Genomic DNA, 20,046 nt, shown 5'->3' with positions numbered 1-20,046 from the left:
AAATGAAGCAATAAGGGCTGAGAGCATTAGTGGAGTAGAGCAGAAAAAAGACAGCAATGACTATATGTAACTTGTTTTAAGACAACTTAAAACAACTCTATTACAAATGAACAGATAACTCTTGTGTCTTGAATAAGAAATGGTCTGAGGCTACTCTCAACACTGGGAGGAATTGGAGGCTACACATTTGGAGAAGGAGACCGCAGTGTGCTGCTTTCACATTCTGTCCTACTGCTCCAGGATATATCATTTGATGGGTGTATGAGCTTCTTCCATCTTGACATCAGGGCAGTTACTCAGTTTGGTGACTAGATGGCACTCACGCCATTTACTTCATTCTCTCTGTTAAAGAACAGTGTCTCTAATTGGTCACTAGATGATATCCTAATGTTTTCACTGAGCAGTCACCTTTTTAAGCAGGAGAGCTGCAATCCCTTGGGGCTCCTTTGTCAGGGACTGAAAGAGGTGTTAGTAGTTGGGCCACTGCTTTCTTAATGAGATCAAACTCTTTGTTAACTCTGTTCTTATTCAGGTATAGTAAAAAGAGCACTGGTTCTGGAGTCAAAGGGCATGGATTCAAATCTTGTCTGTGCTATTTAATTGTTTTGTGACTTCTGACAAGTCACTTAATCTTTCTGGGCCTAAATTTCCTCATCTGTAAGATAAAGTGGATTGGTTGACTTCCAAGGTCTATTTTAGCTTTAAATCTGGGATCCTATGAACCATATTTAGTAATGAACCAAGGCAAACACTAACAATCATCTATCTGTTTTTGAGCAACATTTGCAAAATATATATTATGCTCATTATTAAATTTAAGTAACCAAACTGTCTAGCTTTTCTCTAACATATCTGATATACACACAGAATAAATGGCTACTTATAACATATGAGGTATAGGCTTTGGGGAGAAGTCCTATAGCTAAAGTTTCCTCCTCTGATTAATCATTTCTTTTCTTTTTTTTTTTGGTGAGGCAATTGGGGTTAAGTGACTTGCCCAGGGTCGCACAGCTAGTAAGTGTCAAGTCTCTGAGGCCGGATTTGAACTCAGGTCCTCCTGAATCCAGGGTCAGTGCTCTATCCACTGTACCACCTAGCTGCCCCCTCCTCTGATTAATCTTAACACACTTAAATTTATTTTGCCAAGTCTTTTTCCTGAAGGAAATTCTTCTAGATTCATAGTGAGGCATTTCCTTAAATAACCAGCAGCCAGAGCTTTAATTAGCCATTTTTTGTACCCTGGGGAAACATCACAAAAATGGACCAGGGGCAAATGGCAAGACATATGTCCTCCAATGATGGGGGAAGGGTTGATCCCTGTGAGGTAGAGATATCACGAGGTCACTTTTTGGAAAACCAGACCAGAAAAGCAAGGCTAACAAGAAACTTAAGTAAAATGTAACTGCCAGGGGATAAAACATTGGTGTTGTCTGATAGTTTCACATTTAATAAATTATCCTTACTGTGTGCTAAGGTGAGTTCTTTCATTGCTACCAAAGAACTGCAAATATTGTGAATAATCTCTAAATCTCAGCACCTTGGGCCAAAGGCCTAGTCATCCCATCTTAGTTATAGCTGTAACTCCTAATGCTTACATTTGAACTAGTTCAGGCGTTGTACTAAAGTACTTTCCTTAGTTTCTCTAGTCTAACTCTAAAATAAAAACTGAACACTCAGAAAGGGTTTAAGATGGTTTTTCTGTACCTCATGAATTTACACTGGTTCCTAAATAAGAAAAAAAAGAGTCACCCTGGGTGTGCAGTGTGATCTGGACTCATAGTGCTTCTGACCTTAAGCTCTCTGCTTCCTCTCCCAAATGTTTTTGCTGCATACCTCAAACTAGCTTTTTTTCTGTCTCCTTTCCCTCTCTGACAGTTTAATCAATCCACAATAGCCTAATCTCTGAAACTGAAGAGCAAGCAACTGAGAGTGAAATACAGTTATACACATTTATATACATATTATATGTATTTTATATATTTTATCAATTGATGTTAATATAGGATTTTTCATAGATACCAAGGGATGAGAATGACAAAAATATCATATTTGGACACAGGAAGAGGTTTCAATGGCCAGTTTTCTTTTCAACCTTCTGTCCATTTTAGTTTGTTTTCTACCTTGCTTAGGACAACTGTATAGACCAGTGGCTCCAAAAATGCAGACTTCAGATGCCTAGGGATTAAGAAGTTGTTACAAGGGGGTCTATGAATCCATGTGAACACCACGTACCATCTTTTTAATTTTATTTAGCTTCAACAAAATATTCAGTGCAACTCAGCGTAATAAATAAGCAAAGATTCCTTCTGTCAACTGAACTAATGTCTGGCACACATATCTGTAACTTGCCTTTGGGACATTATGTATGTATTACTTTTTTAAAAAATTGGGTTGATGCTCTTATGATTAATAAAATACAAATTTACTTGGAAGCCTTACTGACTTTATACTAGCTTTTTGTCATCATGCATGCTGATTATCAATAAATACTAATAATACTACAACTATCATGTGGTTTTTTATGTTAAAAAATGAGGCTTCAGACAGGGGTGGGGAATTAATGGCCCAAATATTTCCTAAGGCCATACCTTGGAAAAGTAATGTTTTAGAATCTGCATCTCAAAGTTCTACCTATTTAGTTTCCATTAAATATGGGGTAAGGAGATAAAGCAATATAGTTTGGTGATTTCTATTGCTTATTTATTGAAACTTCAAGAAGGTAGCTATCTTATCATAGTAGGGTATCATGGTTTGGCCTTCAGGTTCTTATCATTGTAAGCATAAGGCTAATATGATAGTGCAGATAATCTCAAAAAAGTCAATAGATTTGGAGAAATGTATGTTTAATATTAAAAGTAGAATCTATCATTTGTGTTTAATTATATGAGAAATTATTATTAAGTTACCATTTATTGGGGAAATATAGGTTTTTCTCCCTTTTTAGATCCTCCTTCTCTCCTAGGCCAAGACTGCATCTGAGGGACATCCTTGATGGATGAGATTGCTCAAATCCCTGGGCTACATGCCTTTCAATATTGAAAGGGAATTGTTGCCCTATACAACTAGAGAATCTTACAAAGAATTTAATCTAAGGCGAATTCTGGTCCATTGTGTTCCACTCGGTCAAATCTGAGAAGAGGTAGACCCCCCCCCCTTTTGTTTAGACTGCTCTAGGTGTGGGTAGATCAGAGCTAAGTCTCATTGACTAAGACTGAGTGATCAGAGTTAAGTCTCCCAGACCCTCATTAGAATAAGCTACCACTCATTATAATAGTCATTTTCTCATTACTTGTTAACCAATCAGAGTTGATTGCCACCCTCAGGAACATTCACTTTTTCAAGGGCTCATAAGCATTGAGTGGGTTCCATGAAGGGTCTTTGCCCATTGGAGAGTGCCACTGACTTTTATTAATCATATGCTAGTAGGACCAATAAAATGATGAATTACCCAGAAATTATGTCTCTTGAACTTTATATATCACAACTAATAGCAAACAATAACAATAATCCCAATGTATAAGCATAGCATTTATGTTTGCATGTGATTACTTAATATGAACAGTTTCAAAGACCAGAATCTAAAGACCTGGGAATGTTGAAATTTGTACAACTTTAGGGGAAAAACATTTAAGAAAATGTAAAGTACAAATTCTTAAACAACAACTTTGACAGGTACTCGAAAGAATTGAGTGGAGTAAAATTAGGTTATTACAGGGAAGGGAAAGGGGAAAGATTTATGGAGAGAGAAACGGGAGTTTTGTACTTTGGCTAGGAAAAGAGATATACAAGAAATGACTTACATCTTAATTTGTCCATGATCTTTCCTCCACATAGAGTAGCTAAGGCCATTTTGACAGCAAATACTGAAATTTTACCGTGGCCTTCCCTATTAAACAATAATAAAAAGTGATGTTATTTGGAGCAATCTCAGTAGTTAAGTATTAATACATTCCATTCCACAGAATTAAAGGACATAGTCCTGTGCAAGAAATATGAAAATATTCATTATGCATTCTGAGAAGGAACACTTTTGTGAAAGTTGTATATACAGTTTAATGCATTTTTCATGAGCTAATTCACTTTTTCCATTGTGAAGAAAGAGAAGGGTCTTCTGAAGCCTTGGTAACACACGCTTGCTTAGAATATTAGACCAGCAATGTACATAGAATAGATTGAGATCATAGAACACAGATTTACGCATTTGTGCACCTCAATACTATACCCTTTGTTACTTTTTATTTAGAAGGATTCAGATGCATCTTTCCACCCTGACAATGCCCCCACTTTTGAAAATGGAGAGATTCTGGACTCTGCCTCTTCCCCCTCAAATATTCTGTTTCCAACTGTTTTTTTTTTAATCCACAAAGGAGCCATTGTTATTGTGAAATATGTATCTGTCAAAATGAGTTCATTTTCTAAAGAGGAAACAATGAGTGCTAGATTTGATCCTTCACCTTCTACCCAAAGGAAACATACACAAACACACTCGCACCAGTCTCCATGGATTCAGGAAGTTAGTCTGTTTTGCCCTTCACACAACCTGCTATCATAGACTTCTCACGACTATAAAAATATCTAATATCTGGGTCCAAGGATTCTCTAACCCCTGGATCAAGCTGTTTATCCTCATATTCTCAGCACACAAAAAAGCCCATCACACTAAGGGATTCACTTCTCTCCTAGTGGCCCCTATTAAGACCAAAGCAAGGAACTATTTAAAGGAGGAAAATGTTTGAAATGTCTGCTTTATGCATTAATTTATGTGTTTATTATATATACTTTTTATGACAGCCTAGTATACTGGACAGAGAGCTAAAGTTTTATTTCTGATGTAGACTGGTTATGTGATCCTGGGTAACATTTTGCAGAATAGGTGCTGATCTTTATTAATTAATTTTTCTGAACTAAAATTTCTGAAACAGTACCCTTCAGCCTCAGTTTCCTTTTTTTATAAAATGAGGGGGTTAGATTAAACAACCTTTAAGATTACTTCCAGCTCAGAAACCTCATGTTTGTCAGTTAGGCAACACACATTTATCAAGTACTTATTATGGGTCAGGCACTCAGCTAAGTTCTGGGAATAGAAACAGAAATAGAAATAGAAGTGGAAACAGAAAAAAGGAGGTCCCTGCCCTCAAGGAACTTACATTTTTTAAAAAATAAAAGTATTACATTATTTTCAAATTACATGTAAGGATAGTTTTCAACATTTGTTTTCATAGGATTTGTAGTTCCAAATTTTTCTCCCACCCTCCCTTCCCTTTCCCCTCCCCAAGACAGAAAGCTATCTAATATAGGTTATATATGTATAATCACATTAAACATATTTCTGCCTTAGTCATATTGTGGAAGAAGAATCAGAGCACAATGGAAAAACCTCAAAGAAGGAAAAAAATAGCCCTAAAATAGAAACAGTATGGTTCAATCTGCATTAAGAATCCACAGTTCTTTTTTCTGGACATGGAGAAAATTTTCTATCATGAGTTCTTTGAAATTGTTTTGGATCATTGCACTACTGAGAAGAGCCAAGTCATTCACAGTTGATCATCACACAATGTTGCTGTTGTTATGTACAATGTTAAGGAGCTTACATTTTAGACAGTACATAAAAGAGAAAGGAAAAGGGAAAGATTGGGATGGAATCTTGGTAGAGAAAGTCTGGTGGAAATGAGTCAGCAGTACAACCCAGAGAAGGCTGAAGGCATCTGGTGGTGGTGGGGTAGAGTTAGCTTCCAGGGTGAAAATGTTTCTGTGGAATGTTAGGGAAAGTCTTGTGGAGATCAATCAACAGTGCAACCTGGAGAGGGATAATTTGTATTGTTCTTCATAGTTTTTAAATATTCTTCTTGTAACAGTGATGTGAAGTAGGCAATTCAAGTCCATTATTATTATTATTCCATTTTACAAATTTACATCTTACAGATTCTATTTACAGAAACTGTGGGTCAGAGACTTTAAGTGACTTGCCTAGGATCACACAGTAAGTGTTGGAGCCAAAATGTGAACCCAAGTCAAATGACTCCAAATTCTGTGTTCTGTGTTCACCATACTATCTTCTATAAAATAATGATCAATAACAAAAAATAAATTGAGTTGACTTCCTTAGAAATTCATATCTATATTTTAGCTGCACAAATGAAAAGACACGACAAACTTATTCAACTTTTGTTGTTGTTGTTGCTATGTTCAACTCTTTGTGACCCTATTTGTTTTTTGTTTTTGTTTTTTGGCAAAGATATTGGAGTGGTTTGCCATTTCCTTCTCCAGCTCATTTTAAGATGAGAAACTGAGGCAAACAGTGACTTTCTCAGGGTCACAGAGATAGTAAATGTCTGAGGCCAGATTTGAACTCAGGAAGATGAGTCTCCCTGACTTCAGGCCTCACACCGTACTACCTTGCTTTTAGAGAAAGAGAAATGTAACAAAATGTGGGCACGAGATTTGGGAAAAATGGAGAAATTGAATTAAAAGCCATTAACCCACAAAAGAACCTATTAAAACCATTTTATTGGGGGAAAAATGTACCTAAGCTCAAGTATTCTGGAGAAGGAAATAGCAAACCTTTCCATTATCTGCCAAGAAAACCCCAAATGGGGTCACAAAGAGTCAGACATGACTGAAAAACAATTGAAGCTCACACTTTACCTGTACAAGGAAAAGAAGAGTCAGTGTATCTATTTTCAGCCAGAGGATCAATGGGATTTCATTATAACTGTTGAGAAAAAAAGGTATGACACAGAGACAACTAATGGGCAGAATGAAATTTTTAGCCTTGGACTTTACTGAGGAGTATATACTTGAGTCTCTTCAGACTTCCACAATGTTCTTGATAAAGGAGAAGTTTAATGTACTCAAAATACTTTATGCTAATGGAACTGGGTATGATGGTATATGTTTCTAATTCATAGTAGAGGAAGCTAAGGCAGGTGGATCCCTTGAGTTCAAAAGTTCTGATATACAAGATAAAAGGTTATCCAGTATCTGCACAATATCTGACACTAATAAGGTAAGACCTCCAGAATGGGAAGGCTACAAGGTTACCCAAGGAAGGGTGAACTCAAGGGTGTGCTGGAGCCAGCTCAAACCAACTCCCAAGAACCAACTGTTACATTTTTAGGGTGAGCATTTATACCATGGAAATTGGCAAATCTACAAAGCAGTGGTTGATTTATTGTTCTGTTACTTGTCTAGACTTAATAAAGTGATGGAAAAATGTTAATAATGCAGATTAAACTTAAAAATGTATCATATACACACATTTTTCAGAGATCTGGTTGTTAAAACATTAACCAGCAGGTTCCTAGGTGAACCTAAAAAATATAGAAGGTAAAAAGCTTCCATAACAATTGACATTGAGATCAGCCTATGATACCAGCCCAGGTGAGACAGACAGACTCACTCTTCTTTAAAACCTGGCCCCAACTTACTTTGACAGGCTTATTACTTCTCTTCATTTATGTGATGGTCCAGTCAAACTGGCCTTCTTATTGTTCTTCATTAACAACACACCATTTCCTGTCTCTGAAACTTTGTGCTGGCTGTCCCCTGGGTCTGGAAAGAAATCTCTCCTCATCTCCTCCTCTTCCCTATTGTTTTGCAAGGCCCAGTCCCCTACCACTTTGTATTCCTGTGCAATGTCCACTGAGGTGTTTCTGTAGTTCCTAGAACTCTATTATGACAATCTCAAAGATAATATTAGGCTGTAATAGATAAAGAGATTAGTTATTTCTTTGTCTTTCTATTATACCATAAAGACAAGGAAAGAAAAGAAACAATAAAAGCTGAGCAATCACAAAATTTCTAGATTCAGAAAGCCTTATACAAGTAGATGATTTTATAGCTAATTAAGAAGTCATTAAGTATCCATTGACTGAATGAATGATTAGTATTTCTAAGGAAATAGACTATGACTAATGCTTTTTTGTTCAGTTGTGGGAAAGGCTGATCATGTTCCTTCTATTTCTAGGCTCAAAGATATTTCACTCATAATATATTGAGAATAGCATCTGGATTCTTTCATTCTCCTTCTGCCTCCTGCTCTACCACCACTACCACCATCAGTAGTAGCAGCAGCGTCTTTAGAACCAGGAAAGACTAAGGGATCACTTATCCCAACTCCTATAAGAATCATAGGAGAGCCTCTTTCACAATATCACTAACAAAGAGGTCACTCTCTACTTGAAGATTTCCAGCAACAGAAAACTCACTTTCTATTGAGGCAACTCATTTCCATTTAATTCTTAGTAGGTTTTCCCTTGTGTTCTCTTCCCCTATGACTGCCACTCATTGGCAGTTACTGATTGCCAGGCCTAGAGTCAGGAAGACTCACTTGTCTTCCTAAGTTTAAATTTCGCTTCTGACACTTACTAGCTGTGTGATCCTGGGTAAGTCACATAATCGCCTCAGTTTCCTCATCTGTAAAATGGGGAAATGGCAAACAACTCCAGTATCTCTGCCAAGAAAACCCCAAACTGGATCTCAAAGAATCAGACATGACTGAAAATGCCTGAACAACAACAAAATCACTAAGTGTCCTAGAGCATGCTGGATAATGATTCTGAGACCTCAGCTTATTCTAGTTCTCATGTCATTATGCTGTATTCAGTCCTCATTTTGCTGCTTTAGTTTATGAAATAAAAAAGAAAAAACTAAATTATTAAAGCTGTCTCTTTTATGAGAATCACTGAGCTTCAAGTATTTATGAGAACTAGGCTATTACAAGAAAACATTCAAAACAGACAAAATGTGTAAATTCTCTTGAAAGAAAAGTTTCTTCAAATGTTTTATGTAATTTTTAACACTTTACATGCTTATTCTGGAAACTTTCCAATATCATTGCTTTAAAAACCATTTATGGGGAAGTTAGGTAGTGCAGTGGATAAAGCATTGGCCCTGGATTCAGGAAGACCTGAGTTCAAATCCGGATTCAGACACTTGACACTTACTAGCTCTGTGACCCTAGGCAAGTCACCTAAACCCTCATTGCCCCCCCCAAAAAAGTAAGCTTATGGGGCAGCTAGGTGGCACAGTGGATAAAGCACTGGCCCTGTATTCAGGAGGACAGGAGTTCAAATCTGGCCTCAAACACTTGACACTTACTAGCTTTGTGATCCTGAGCAAGTCACTTAACCCTCATTGCCCCACAAAAACAAAAACAACAAAACATTTATATCTTTGAATAATTTTATGGCTCTTCTGAAGTATTCATTCAACGAGTACTTATTTAATTCGATGATGATTTCAGATTCTTGCTCTAACCTCTCTCCTGACCTCTAATATCACATCACTCACTGCCCATTGGACATTTCAAACTGTATATTCTGTAGACATCTTTTTTTTTTTTTACATCCAGACAATGATTTATTTAGCAAAGCATGCAGTTGCAGAAAGAAATTGGGCACCAGGCTTTTGGTAGCACAAGGATCCTGATCATTGGTTTCTATATTTAGTATGTAATTAATGTATGAGGTTTTTAATTTTTTCCGTTACATGTAAAGATAGTTCTCAACTTTTGTTTATACATGCTTTACAATTTCAGATTTTTCTCCCTCCCTCCCCTCCCTCCCCCCCTCCCCTAGACAGCAGGTAATCTGATATAGGTTATATCTATATATCTCTATACATATACATATAGATATATACACACACACACACATATATATACACATAATAACATCAATCCTATTTCTGCATTAATCCTGTTACAAGAGAAAGAATCAGAGCAGTGATGCAAAACCTCAAAATAGAAAAAAAAACAGCACCAAAAACAAAAGAAATAATATGGTTCAATCAGCATCTATACTCCACAGTTCTTTCTTTCTTTTTTTTTCTTGGATTTGGAGATCCTCTTCTATCATGAGTTCCCTGGAACTCTTCTGTACCATTGCATTGGTGAGAAGAATATAGTCCATCACAGTAGGTCAACACTCAATGTTGATGACACTGTGTACAATGCTCTTCTGGTTCTGCTCATCTCACTCATCATCAGCTCACGTAAGACCCTCCAGGTTTCTCTGAACTCTTCCTCCTCATCATTTCTTACAGCACAATAGTATTCCATTGTATTCATATACCACAACTTGTCCAGCCATTCCCCAATTGATGGGCACCCCCTCAACTTCCAATTCCTTGCTACCACGTAAAGAGCAGCTATAAATATTTTTGTACATGTGGGTCCCTTTCCCCCTTCCATGATTTCTTTGGGCAAAAGACCTAAAAGTGGGATTGCTGGGTCAAAGGGTATGCACAGCTTTATTGCCCTTTGGGCATAATTCCAAATTGCTCTCCAGAATGGTTGGATCAGCTCACAGCTCCACCAACAATGCATTAGTGTTCCAATTTTCCCACAGCCTCTCCAACATTTATTATCTTCCTTTTTTGTCATTTTAGCCAATCTGATAGGTGTCAGGTGGTACCTCAGAGTTGTTTTAATTTGCATCTCTCTAATCATTAGAGATTTAGAGCATTTTTTCATATGGGAATAGATAGCTTTGGTTTCTTCATCAGAAAACTGCCTGTAGACATCTTAAATACAACATGTTCAAAATAGAACTCATAATCTTTTCCCCAAGTCCTCCCCTCTCCTGAGCTTTGCAATAATTATGGAAGGTTCCACCATCCTCCCATGAACCTAGGCTCAAAACCTGGTTGTTTCCCTCACTCCTCACTTACTCACTCACACTCACTGCCTGGATCCAATCTGTTGCCAAGACCTCCTCCTATGCATCCTCTTCTCCCTACTTCACAAAGCTCCTGCCCTCCTGTGAGTACTCACTTTATGCCTAAACTGTTGCAACAGACTGTTGATTGGTCTCCCAGTTTCAGATCTCTTCTCAAGGTCCAGTCCCTCCTCCACTCAGCTGCCCAAGTCATTATCCTTAAGCACAGGTTTGAACATGTTATTCTCCTCATTAAACTCCTCTGAATTGCTATTTACCACCAGGATCAAATAGAAAATCCTTTGTTTGGATTTTAAAGCCTTTCATGACCTTCCAAATCTTTCTTGTTTTTCTTCTTTTTTAAAAAATTAAATTAAATTTTTTTTTGCAGCGCAGTGGGGGTTAAGTGACTTGCCCAGGGTCACATAGCTTGTAAGTGTCAAGTGTCTGAAGTCATATTTGAACTCAGGTACTCCTGAATCCAGGGCCGGTGCTCTATCCACTCTGCCACCTAGCTGCCCCTTTTCTTCTTTTTTTATTATTGTATTTGCCTCCATGTACCAAGGGCAACTTAGGTGGCATGGTGGGTAAAGCACATGACCTGGAGTCAGGAAGACCCAAGTTCAAATCTGGCCTCAGATGCTTAGTGCCTGTGTGACCTTGGGCAAGTCATTTACCCACTATTTGCCTCAGTTTCCTCATCTATAAAATGGGGATAATATTGTAACACCCACCTCCCAGAATTGTCATGAGGCTCAAATCAGATAATAATTGTAAATTGGTTAGTACAGTGCCTCGAGCATAGCACTCTACAAATGTTAGCTATTATTTTTATTATGTTACTACTATCCAGGGAAACAGGCCTTCCTGCTGCTCCTCAGATGATACCTCTTCTCTCCACTCTGAGCCTTTTTCACTGGCTGAACTCATGTTCTTTCTCAAGTCTTTCTCAGTAAAATGTGAGTTCCTTGAGTTGAGGGACCAAGTTTTTGCTTTTCTTTGGATCACACAGTGCCTGGCACATAGTAAGCATTTAATAAATGTTGACTGATGATAATCATAATAGGTTCCAGGTACTATGCTTTGTGTTGGGAATAAAAAGGCAAAAGTGAAACTGTCCCTACCCACAAGGAACTTACATTCTATCAGACTATTTGATCTGTGTTTGTTGTTCTCATTTTGAACCTTGACCCACCATAATTAAAAAGGAGTTACTAGTTCAATCTGAGGCTATTCCATGTAATACCATGGAAAGAAAACCTTTTTTTTTCCCCACCCGAATAATTTTTTGGGTGGGGCAATGAGAGTTAAGTGACTTGCCCAGGGTCACACAGCTAATAAGTGTTAAGTATCCGAGGTCAGATCTCAACTCAGGTCCTCCTGAATCCAGGGCCAGTGTTTTATCTATCCACTGTGCCATCTAGCTGTCCCCAATAAACTTTATTTTAAAGAAAATAGTGCCATGATGGAAAACCTTGCTTTTGAGTATGGGGAAAAATGCATTCAACTCATGAGCAAAAATAAAATAATATATGATCCTAGAGAGTCATTAAAATTTATTGGATAAAGGGATGGCTTGGTTAGACATGCACATTAGGAAAATCTCTTTGGATGCTGTGTGGAGAATATGTTGGGGAGAGGAGAGACTTGAAGCAGGGAAACCAATCAGGAGCCCATTGCGATAATCCAAGGAAGAGGCAACAAAGGCCTGAACTAATTTGGTTACTGAATAGACAAGAATAGGTCATGTGCAAAAAATGTCATGGAGGTAGAAAAGGCAAAATCCAGCAACTGATGGATATATGGGGTGAGAGAGAGTGTGTGGAAACTCAAGAATATCACTGAGGATGTGGGTCAATAATATGGTGCTCTCAACAAGAAGATCATTTTGTGATTAAAAAAAAATAATACAATGAGAATGACTTTTTTTTTTTAGGGCAATGAGGGTTAAGTGACTTGCCCAGAGTCACACAGCTAGTAATTGTCAAGTGTCTGAGGTCGGATTTGAACTCAGGTTTTCCTCAATTCAGGGCTGGCGCTTTATCCACTATGCCACCTAGCTGCCCCCTAAGATGTCTTTTTTTTTTTTTTAATACAATGAGAATGAAATGAAGAACATGACTCATCCATGTCTATTGGTCCTGTGTAACCTCCTTAAACCCACCAAAATGGAAGGGGCAACAGGGGGTGGAGGGCATAGTTAGTTCTTCTAATCATTCACTAGCCACCACCTGGCACTTGCTATAGTAATGAAGTCATTGGGGAGGGGTGGGAGAGTACAAGCTATGTGGATGCTGTGTGTGTGTGTGTGTGTGGGGGGGGAATTGGTAAAAAGTTTTACTTGGGCAATTGATACAGGTGACTATATCATGGTTATATTGGTTATATTAATGTCCAGGTATACCCACAGTTGCCCAGTGGTGGGAGTGAACAGAATGGGGGAGTGTCAAGCAGTATTGTGAGTAGTGGGTGGTATGACTGTTTTGATGACAAACCCATGATTGCCTACTTGATAAGGGTAGGATATGAACCACTTTTCTACTCTCTGACTGGCTGATCACATGCCCTTGGGGTCATGTGACGGTCCCAATGGGATACATGACCTCTGCTTTGGAAAGCACTGTCCTAGAGGCAAGATGCCCAGAAAAAATAATCAGGCAGGTCAAATATTGGATCTAATGAGATTCCTGTCAAAATTCATGATGAATTTTGAGGTGATAGAGTTCATCCTTATGCTTCAAGCAGGGATTCCCTTACAAAATCAGGACAGGTGCTGCAACTCAGTTTGAATGAGTCCAATGACAATAAATTCACTACCCTATAAACCACCCTATTCCATCTCAAATCACGTCTGATTGTGTATGATACAAAGTGTTTCCTTGCAAGCAGAAAGGCAGGCATGAAATGAATATTTTCATATCCCTAGCACATAGTGAGAAATTTTAGCCTAACTTGACAGCCATAATGTCAAGATGAGAGAGGAGTGTGAGGAAGGGGGCACAGCAATTATTCTCTCAAGTTCCTTTGGGACCACGACCACTTAATGACCTTCAGTGGTCATTTGCCATGTGATTGCCACAAAGAATTTTCGACTTTAATCCAAAGTATCTAAATTATTTCCAGGGAGTTTCCTGAACTTCCGCAGAATTAGTTGGATATTTAACTTCTTGGTAAAATCATTGCGGACAGAAAATCCAAAATCCACCAACCATTTGAAGGTATCATTTTCCCCTAATAATAACCACAGCTTACACCTTTACAGTGCTTCAAGGTTTTACACAATGTGGTATATATATGATATACAAGTATCTTACATACATATATCATATTACTTGAGCTTTACAACAACTCTATGAAATAGGTGCTACTATTGTCCCCATTTTACAGGTGAGGAAACTGAGGCTGTGGAGGGTATTTCACACAGAGAGAGTTAGGGGAAGGGTCTGAATGCAGATCTTCCCAACTCTAAGTCCAATACTCCATAAATCCCCTAAAACATCCAAAAATTAGGTGGTATGGTTGATTAAGGTTTTCAACAGTTACCACAACTATAAAGGTACTTCTCCAGTAAAGCTATTTTGTCTCAGAAACATGAAGGACTCTCAAACAAAGCATCATCCATCAGAGCCAAGTCTCAGTTAGTAGGGAAGAATTTCATCTGGATATTGAGAATTCAAGAGAAGTTTGAAAAGGCATTAGCTAAGTAGTCACAGGGTGTTTGATAGGTTCACTCATTCAGATAACAAAAGGAAAGGATTGGCCTTTGTAGAAGGCTGTCTCTTTCTCCTTTGATTTCAGATAGCCACACAAATTCACAAAAGTGAGCAGACAAAGGTTTCTCAGGAGAACTCCATACAGATAATGTACTGCTAGGGTAGTAACTTTCATAGGCACACGCAGAAAACCATTATATGCTCTGCAGTACATCTTGGCTCTGCAAGTACATCAGAGCCTTTTTTAAATTGGAAAGGCAGAAGGGTTTGGGCCAGAGTACCTAGGTTCTCTTACCTTAACTCATTTAGAGAGAAAAAAAATACTAAGGTATTTTTCAAGGTAACTGAGGATTCCATAGTAGGGAATGTCTGCTTAAATGCTTCTCCAAGAAGCAAAAGCTAAAACAGAGATAATTGTAAAAGTACTTTTTATTCTCTAGTTTAGCATTTATAAAGCTCATATGTTTGAAGTTTTAGCCTCTGTAAAATTAACTCTAACTCAACAAATTAAAAACCACTCTGTTTGGTTCACTACAAATGTATCTTTCTAATCCAGTTCTCCAAGGATAGCTAAAGAGCGTAAAATAGAAAAATATATTAGAATTGGGGGATATAGTCAAGAAACCAATGGGGTTTTCTCACTGAAAATAACTCAGAAACATATAATTATGAATTCAAAAAGAGCTAGCCAAAGATCATGTATATATATATATATATATATATATATATATATATATATATATATATATATTATACACACACACACACACACACACACACACACACTTGAACTTGATCAGCCTCCTGAAAGAGTCATGCCTTTTTTGGGGCAATTTAAAGGTATAAGGATTTCTGTTTTCCCTTTAATGTTCTCCCCATCCTGATTACTGCTGAATTCCATGTTTTCCCATCTCCCCTCAGTGACTTCAGTGCTTAGCTCACAGTCTTCCTCTCTACTTCATCCTTCACCAGGAGATCCAAGGATATCAACATATATGTTGGTGACCCTTAAAACAAACTGTCTCAAATCTCAAAACAAGTGAGGAGAGACTATGGTAGGATGGAAAGCACACAAACTCTGGAATTAGAGCATCTGTGTTCAAGTCCCTGTGAGATCCTGAGTAAGTTAACAATGATTTCTTCAACTACAAAATAAAGGAGTTGAACTAAATGGCCTCAGGTCCCTTTTAGCTCTAAAGCCATGATTCTATGGCCCATTTTTACTCCATCCAACAGAAAGGCCATATTCAGAATGGTTCCATCTTCAAGATCTTCAGCATTGAAATTCCTGTCTCTAACAATAATTTTTTCTTCTTCCAAGATCAGAAACATTTTTCCCGAATCCCAAAATCAGTTCTTCCTCTTGACTATTCTATTTCTGTTAATGGCACTTTGTTGTTCAGTCATGTCTTTATGACCCCATAGACCATAGCATGTCAGACTATCCTCCACTATCTCTCAAAGTCTGTTCAAATAGATATTCATTATTTCCTTAACACTATCTATCCATCTTATCTTCTGCCATCCTTTTTTTCCTTCTGCCCTCAATCTTTCTCAACATCAGTGTCTTTAACAATGAGTCCCGTCTTTTCATTATGTGGCCAAAGTATTTAATCTTTAGCTTTAGTATCTGACCTTCTAGTGAACAGCCTGAATTAATTTATTTAAGTGTTGACTGATTTGACCCCCTTGCTGTCCAAGGGACTCTCAAAAGTCTTCTCCGGCAGTTTAAAAGTGTTGATAATGCAATGCTCAGCTTTCCTTATAGTCCAACTCACAACTGTACATTACTGCTGGAAAAACCACAGCTTTGAGTATAGAGACCTTTGTCAGCAAGGTGATGTCCCTGTTTTTCAGTATGCTGTCCAGATTTGCTATAGTTCTCCTTCTAAGGAGCAAGTGTCTTTTAATTTCATGTCTACAGTCACTATCTGTAGTGATCTTTGAGCCCCACAATAGAAAATTTGGTACTGCTTCCATTTCTTCTCCCTCTTTTTCCAGGAAGTGATGGGACCAGTTCCCATGGTCTTATTTTTTTTTTTGATGTTAAACTTCAAGCCAGCTTTTACACTTTCCACCTTCACCCTCGTGAAGAGCTTTCTTAATTCCTCTTCACTTTCTGCCATCAGAGTATTATCATCTTCATATCTGTTTGCTGCCTCATTAATGGCTCTACCATTTTCCAACTCACTGTAACTAGGAAGCTTAGCATATTTTTTTGACTCTTTCTCACTGTCACAATCTACCCTGCCTAACACTACCCTGTCCTCAGCAATCCAATTCATTGCCAGATCCAGCTGGTTCCTGATGTAGTAGGAAGACTGGAAAAGTATATTAGAGGAAAGCTAACTTAGTATTTTGTATGTGAGAAGAATGGATAAGGAAATAACATTTTCTCCCCTGCCCCTCTGTTTGAATTGCTTTTTACTTAGAGATATTCCAGAAATTTAGCTTTCCTTATTACCTTTAAAATTATTTTAATGGACTATATAGTTCTTACTTTTCAGAAACCAAATAAATAATTGCTTTCTTTGAAATTTGTGCTCTAGCATTTGAAAGATTCAGTAAGATAGCTAGTTCTGTCCCTGTGCCTCCCATTCCTTACCCCTCAGGGTATTATTTTCCTAGACAAACATACACACACACACCCATTCCATTTCATTCTCTGTTGCCCACATTTGTGCAACAGTTACCATTTACTCTTAGCGTGACTGGGGATTTCCATTTTGGCTCCTGACAACTGTCATCGTGGCATGAATTCAGGGTTTAGCAGAAATTTACATTTTCCATTCCCTATTGCATCACATTAATAAACAACTCAAAATAAAAATAAGCACCCTGGAGATGCTGGTGGCCTGACCCAGGGAGGCTGGGCTACTGCTGTGAAGAGGACAGGAGTGGAAGGCTGTTATAGCAATACCATGGCTTGGCTCCATTCTTCTGTCTTGTCATGTGCAACAACCCAACCGCCTTCTCTCCCTGCCCCACCACTCTGTTACCATGGAGACTAAATTATACCAGTAGATCTTGTTCTGAAGGGTACACAATACCAAGCAAGGAGACTCTCAAGCTGGGGTGAAATGCTTATTTTGAAATTGCTATTTTCAACTTAAGCATTCCTCAAAATATGAATTCATGAAGGTAGCATACATTGGTCTAACTGAACAGTAATTACCTCATTACTGCATTATGAGGCTGGATGTCAGTTGGCTGCTTTTGTAAGTGGATAAAGGAATAAAAATCAAGCTGGAACACCCCCTCTGGCAATGATCACAATACCCCTATGTGCTGCCTGGATACATCTGAATCAGGCAAAACCTTAGGTGTTTCTCAAGATGAGGTGGCTGAAATTTTGCATCCAAACATCTCTATTTTAACAAACAAGGCAGCAAGTGGAATATGGAGAGGTATAGAGCTGTTTGAAAGGTCCCCCTTAAAACTTTAGGGTCATCATATGGATTTAGGTTACAATTCATATTCCATTTTCTTTGACTAAATATCAAGGCCACGTGTTGTACTGTAAATAGCCCTGGATTCAGATTAAAAAACCGGAGTTCTGGTTCCAGCTTGGTTACTGACTAGCTGTGTGATTTGGGGCACACAACCCTTCTAGATTTCAATACCCTTATATATAAAAAGGGGGTGTTGACTAGATGAACACTAGAAGTTTTTCTCAGCTCAGATTCTATGAGTCTATGAAGTATAAGTATAAAGAAGGCCAGTTTTCATGGATGGTGTCTGAAAACAATCATTGTATACATTTTTAATACGTCATGGTCACCATCAACAAGGTCTCCAAGAATCCTTCCCTTATTCTTCCATGAATTCTTGAGTAGATTTGATTATTTTAGACAAAAATTCATCATACAAGAGAATTCGCTGACATGAAAGTTTACCATGCTTCATTAATTCACATTCCAAGCAGGCAGTCACATAATATTTTTGTGTGTTATACAGCCTCTAGTCTAGAGAGGCACAGTAGTGTAGTGGATAGAATGTTGGACTTGAAGGCTTCAGTTCAAATCTTGTCTCTGAAGTTATGAGACACTGGATAAGTTATTCAACTTTTCTTGTGTCTGAAACAACTCCTTAGGACTTTTCTGTGAAGTCACTACTGAGCTGTAATTTATTCACATCAGTGGTATCAAACTCAATAGAAATGGGAACTTTAAGTCACACATAAGGATCCTTGTGGCCACATACTGACTTATAAAACCACATTTTAACATTATCTATGTTCTACTGTATTTTTATTTCTTTTGTGAAATGCTTCCCAGTTACATTTTAATCTGGTTCAGTCTCTTTTGCTGGGGAGTTGGCTGGATATACAGCTAGCATGCTGTGTATTTGACAACCCTGGTCTACAGGATTTCTGAGAATTCCCACACCAGGAATTCCCTACACTGATAACATTTCATAACTCCTCTGAACATTCACCTAAAACATCTAGGTAGATGTTTATAAAGTTATAGTTTATCTCATGAAATACTTCTAGTGTTAGTTTTTCATAGTTGGTATTTTGCTTCCATATTTCAACATGTATTTTTGTCTTTTGTTCTTAAATCCACAAAGTTCTCTGACAATGTGGTGTCAAGGAAAGAGGACCAAATTTGGAGTGAACACAAACATTTATGTGTGCTGTGCATTGTACCTAGTACTGCCTTTTATCTAATGAATTTATCACCATATCTATTTCACCAGACCTCTCTAATCCTCAGTTTTCTTATCTGAAAATTGAGGAAGATATTTATACAACCTCTATCACTTCAGAGGATTGGTAGAATTAAATAAAAGGGTATGTAGCAATTGCTTTGTAACCATGATATAAATGTCAGATATTACTATTTTTACAATTGGCATCAGATTAAGCAGGAAAAAAGAAAGACATGTCTTTTTGGTCTGTTACTTTAGTCAACAAAGCTGATGTGTGGGAAAAGTTTGAACAGTGAGGGAAAACTAAAGCCCATTGGTGAGGGAACTTACGGATCAAAGGCTGCAAGCAGGAAGTTGAGCAGTAAGCTGATAGACTGTTCCACGTGGATCTGGTGAGTGGTCGGCATCCTTTTGTTGAGCTGGTAAAAAATGGTTGAAAGCACAGCCTCCAGGCGGGCCACATTTAGTTCTATATTTGGGTCCAGGTTGTTCAGGGCATTTTCCCTCAGGGCTTCTATGACGTTCCAAATGTCCACCAGATGTACTGTACATAATCAAAGGAGATTCAACAAGTTCATGAAAAAGAATCCATTTTTTTTTTTAGAAAATATCTACCAAGTTCTCTAACTGTGGTAGGTTCCTTCAGAGATCAATTTCCTTACTTTCTTAGTATTATTCCACAGCATCCTGTTAAGAACAGGATGTGTTCTTTCTCTAGCTCTCTCATTTTTGACTCTTATTCCTTCCAGAGTCTGAGGTCTGGGGTCTCTTCTTGGAGCTAATGGCATGTCTAATAATTGGTGATGTCTAAAGATGGAATGGGGTATCTCCCAAAAGGGGGAATTTGCCATCAGTGTAAATGTTTAAGCTAGGGCTAAATAGACACTTGTTCAGGATATTGTCAAAGGCACTCTTACATAGATTATGAGGCTGGGATCAGATGACCTTTAAGCTCCCTTCTTGCTTGATCCCCATTACTTCTAATACTTTTCTTCTGTTAATTATCTCTAGTTTATTCTGTG

The 20,046-nt window shown here is 37.9% G+C and overlaps 1 protein-coding gene across 38 annotated transcripts in view; it reads right to left on the bottom strand.

Annotated features, from left to right (window-relative positions):
• The window catches only part of DTNA (dystrobrevin alpha), a 490,634-nt gene that overhangs the window by 122,077 nt on the left and 348,511 nt on the right, over positions 1–20,046 (bottom strand). For all 38 annotated transcript variants that reach the window (XM_043976702.1, XM_043976699.1, XM_043976700.1 and 35 more), the window contains 2 exons: positions 19,355–19,568; positions 3,801–3,886 (listed from right to left, as the gene is read on the bottom strand). In XM_043976702.1, the coding sequence (XP_043832637.1) occupies positions 3,801–3,886; positions 19,355–19,568 (300 nt within the window). The remainder of the gene's footprint in view (positions 1–3,800; positions 3,887–19,354; positions 19,569–20,046) is intronic.

The sequence above is a fragment of the Dromiciops gliroides genome, chromosome 1 (genome assembly GCF_019393635.1).
Source record: "Dromiciops gliroides isolate mDroGli1 chromosome 1, mDroGli1.pri, whole genome shotgun sequence".
NCBI classification, from domain to species: Eukaryota; Metazoa; Chordata; class Mammalia; order Microbiotheria; family Microbiotheriidae; genus Dromiciops; species Dromiciops gliroides.
Note: the sequence above shows the minus strand (reverse complement) of the source record. Positions and strands in the feature narration are given on the sequence as shown.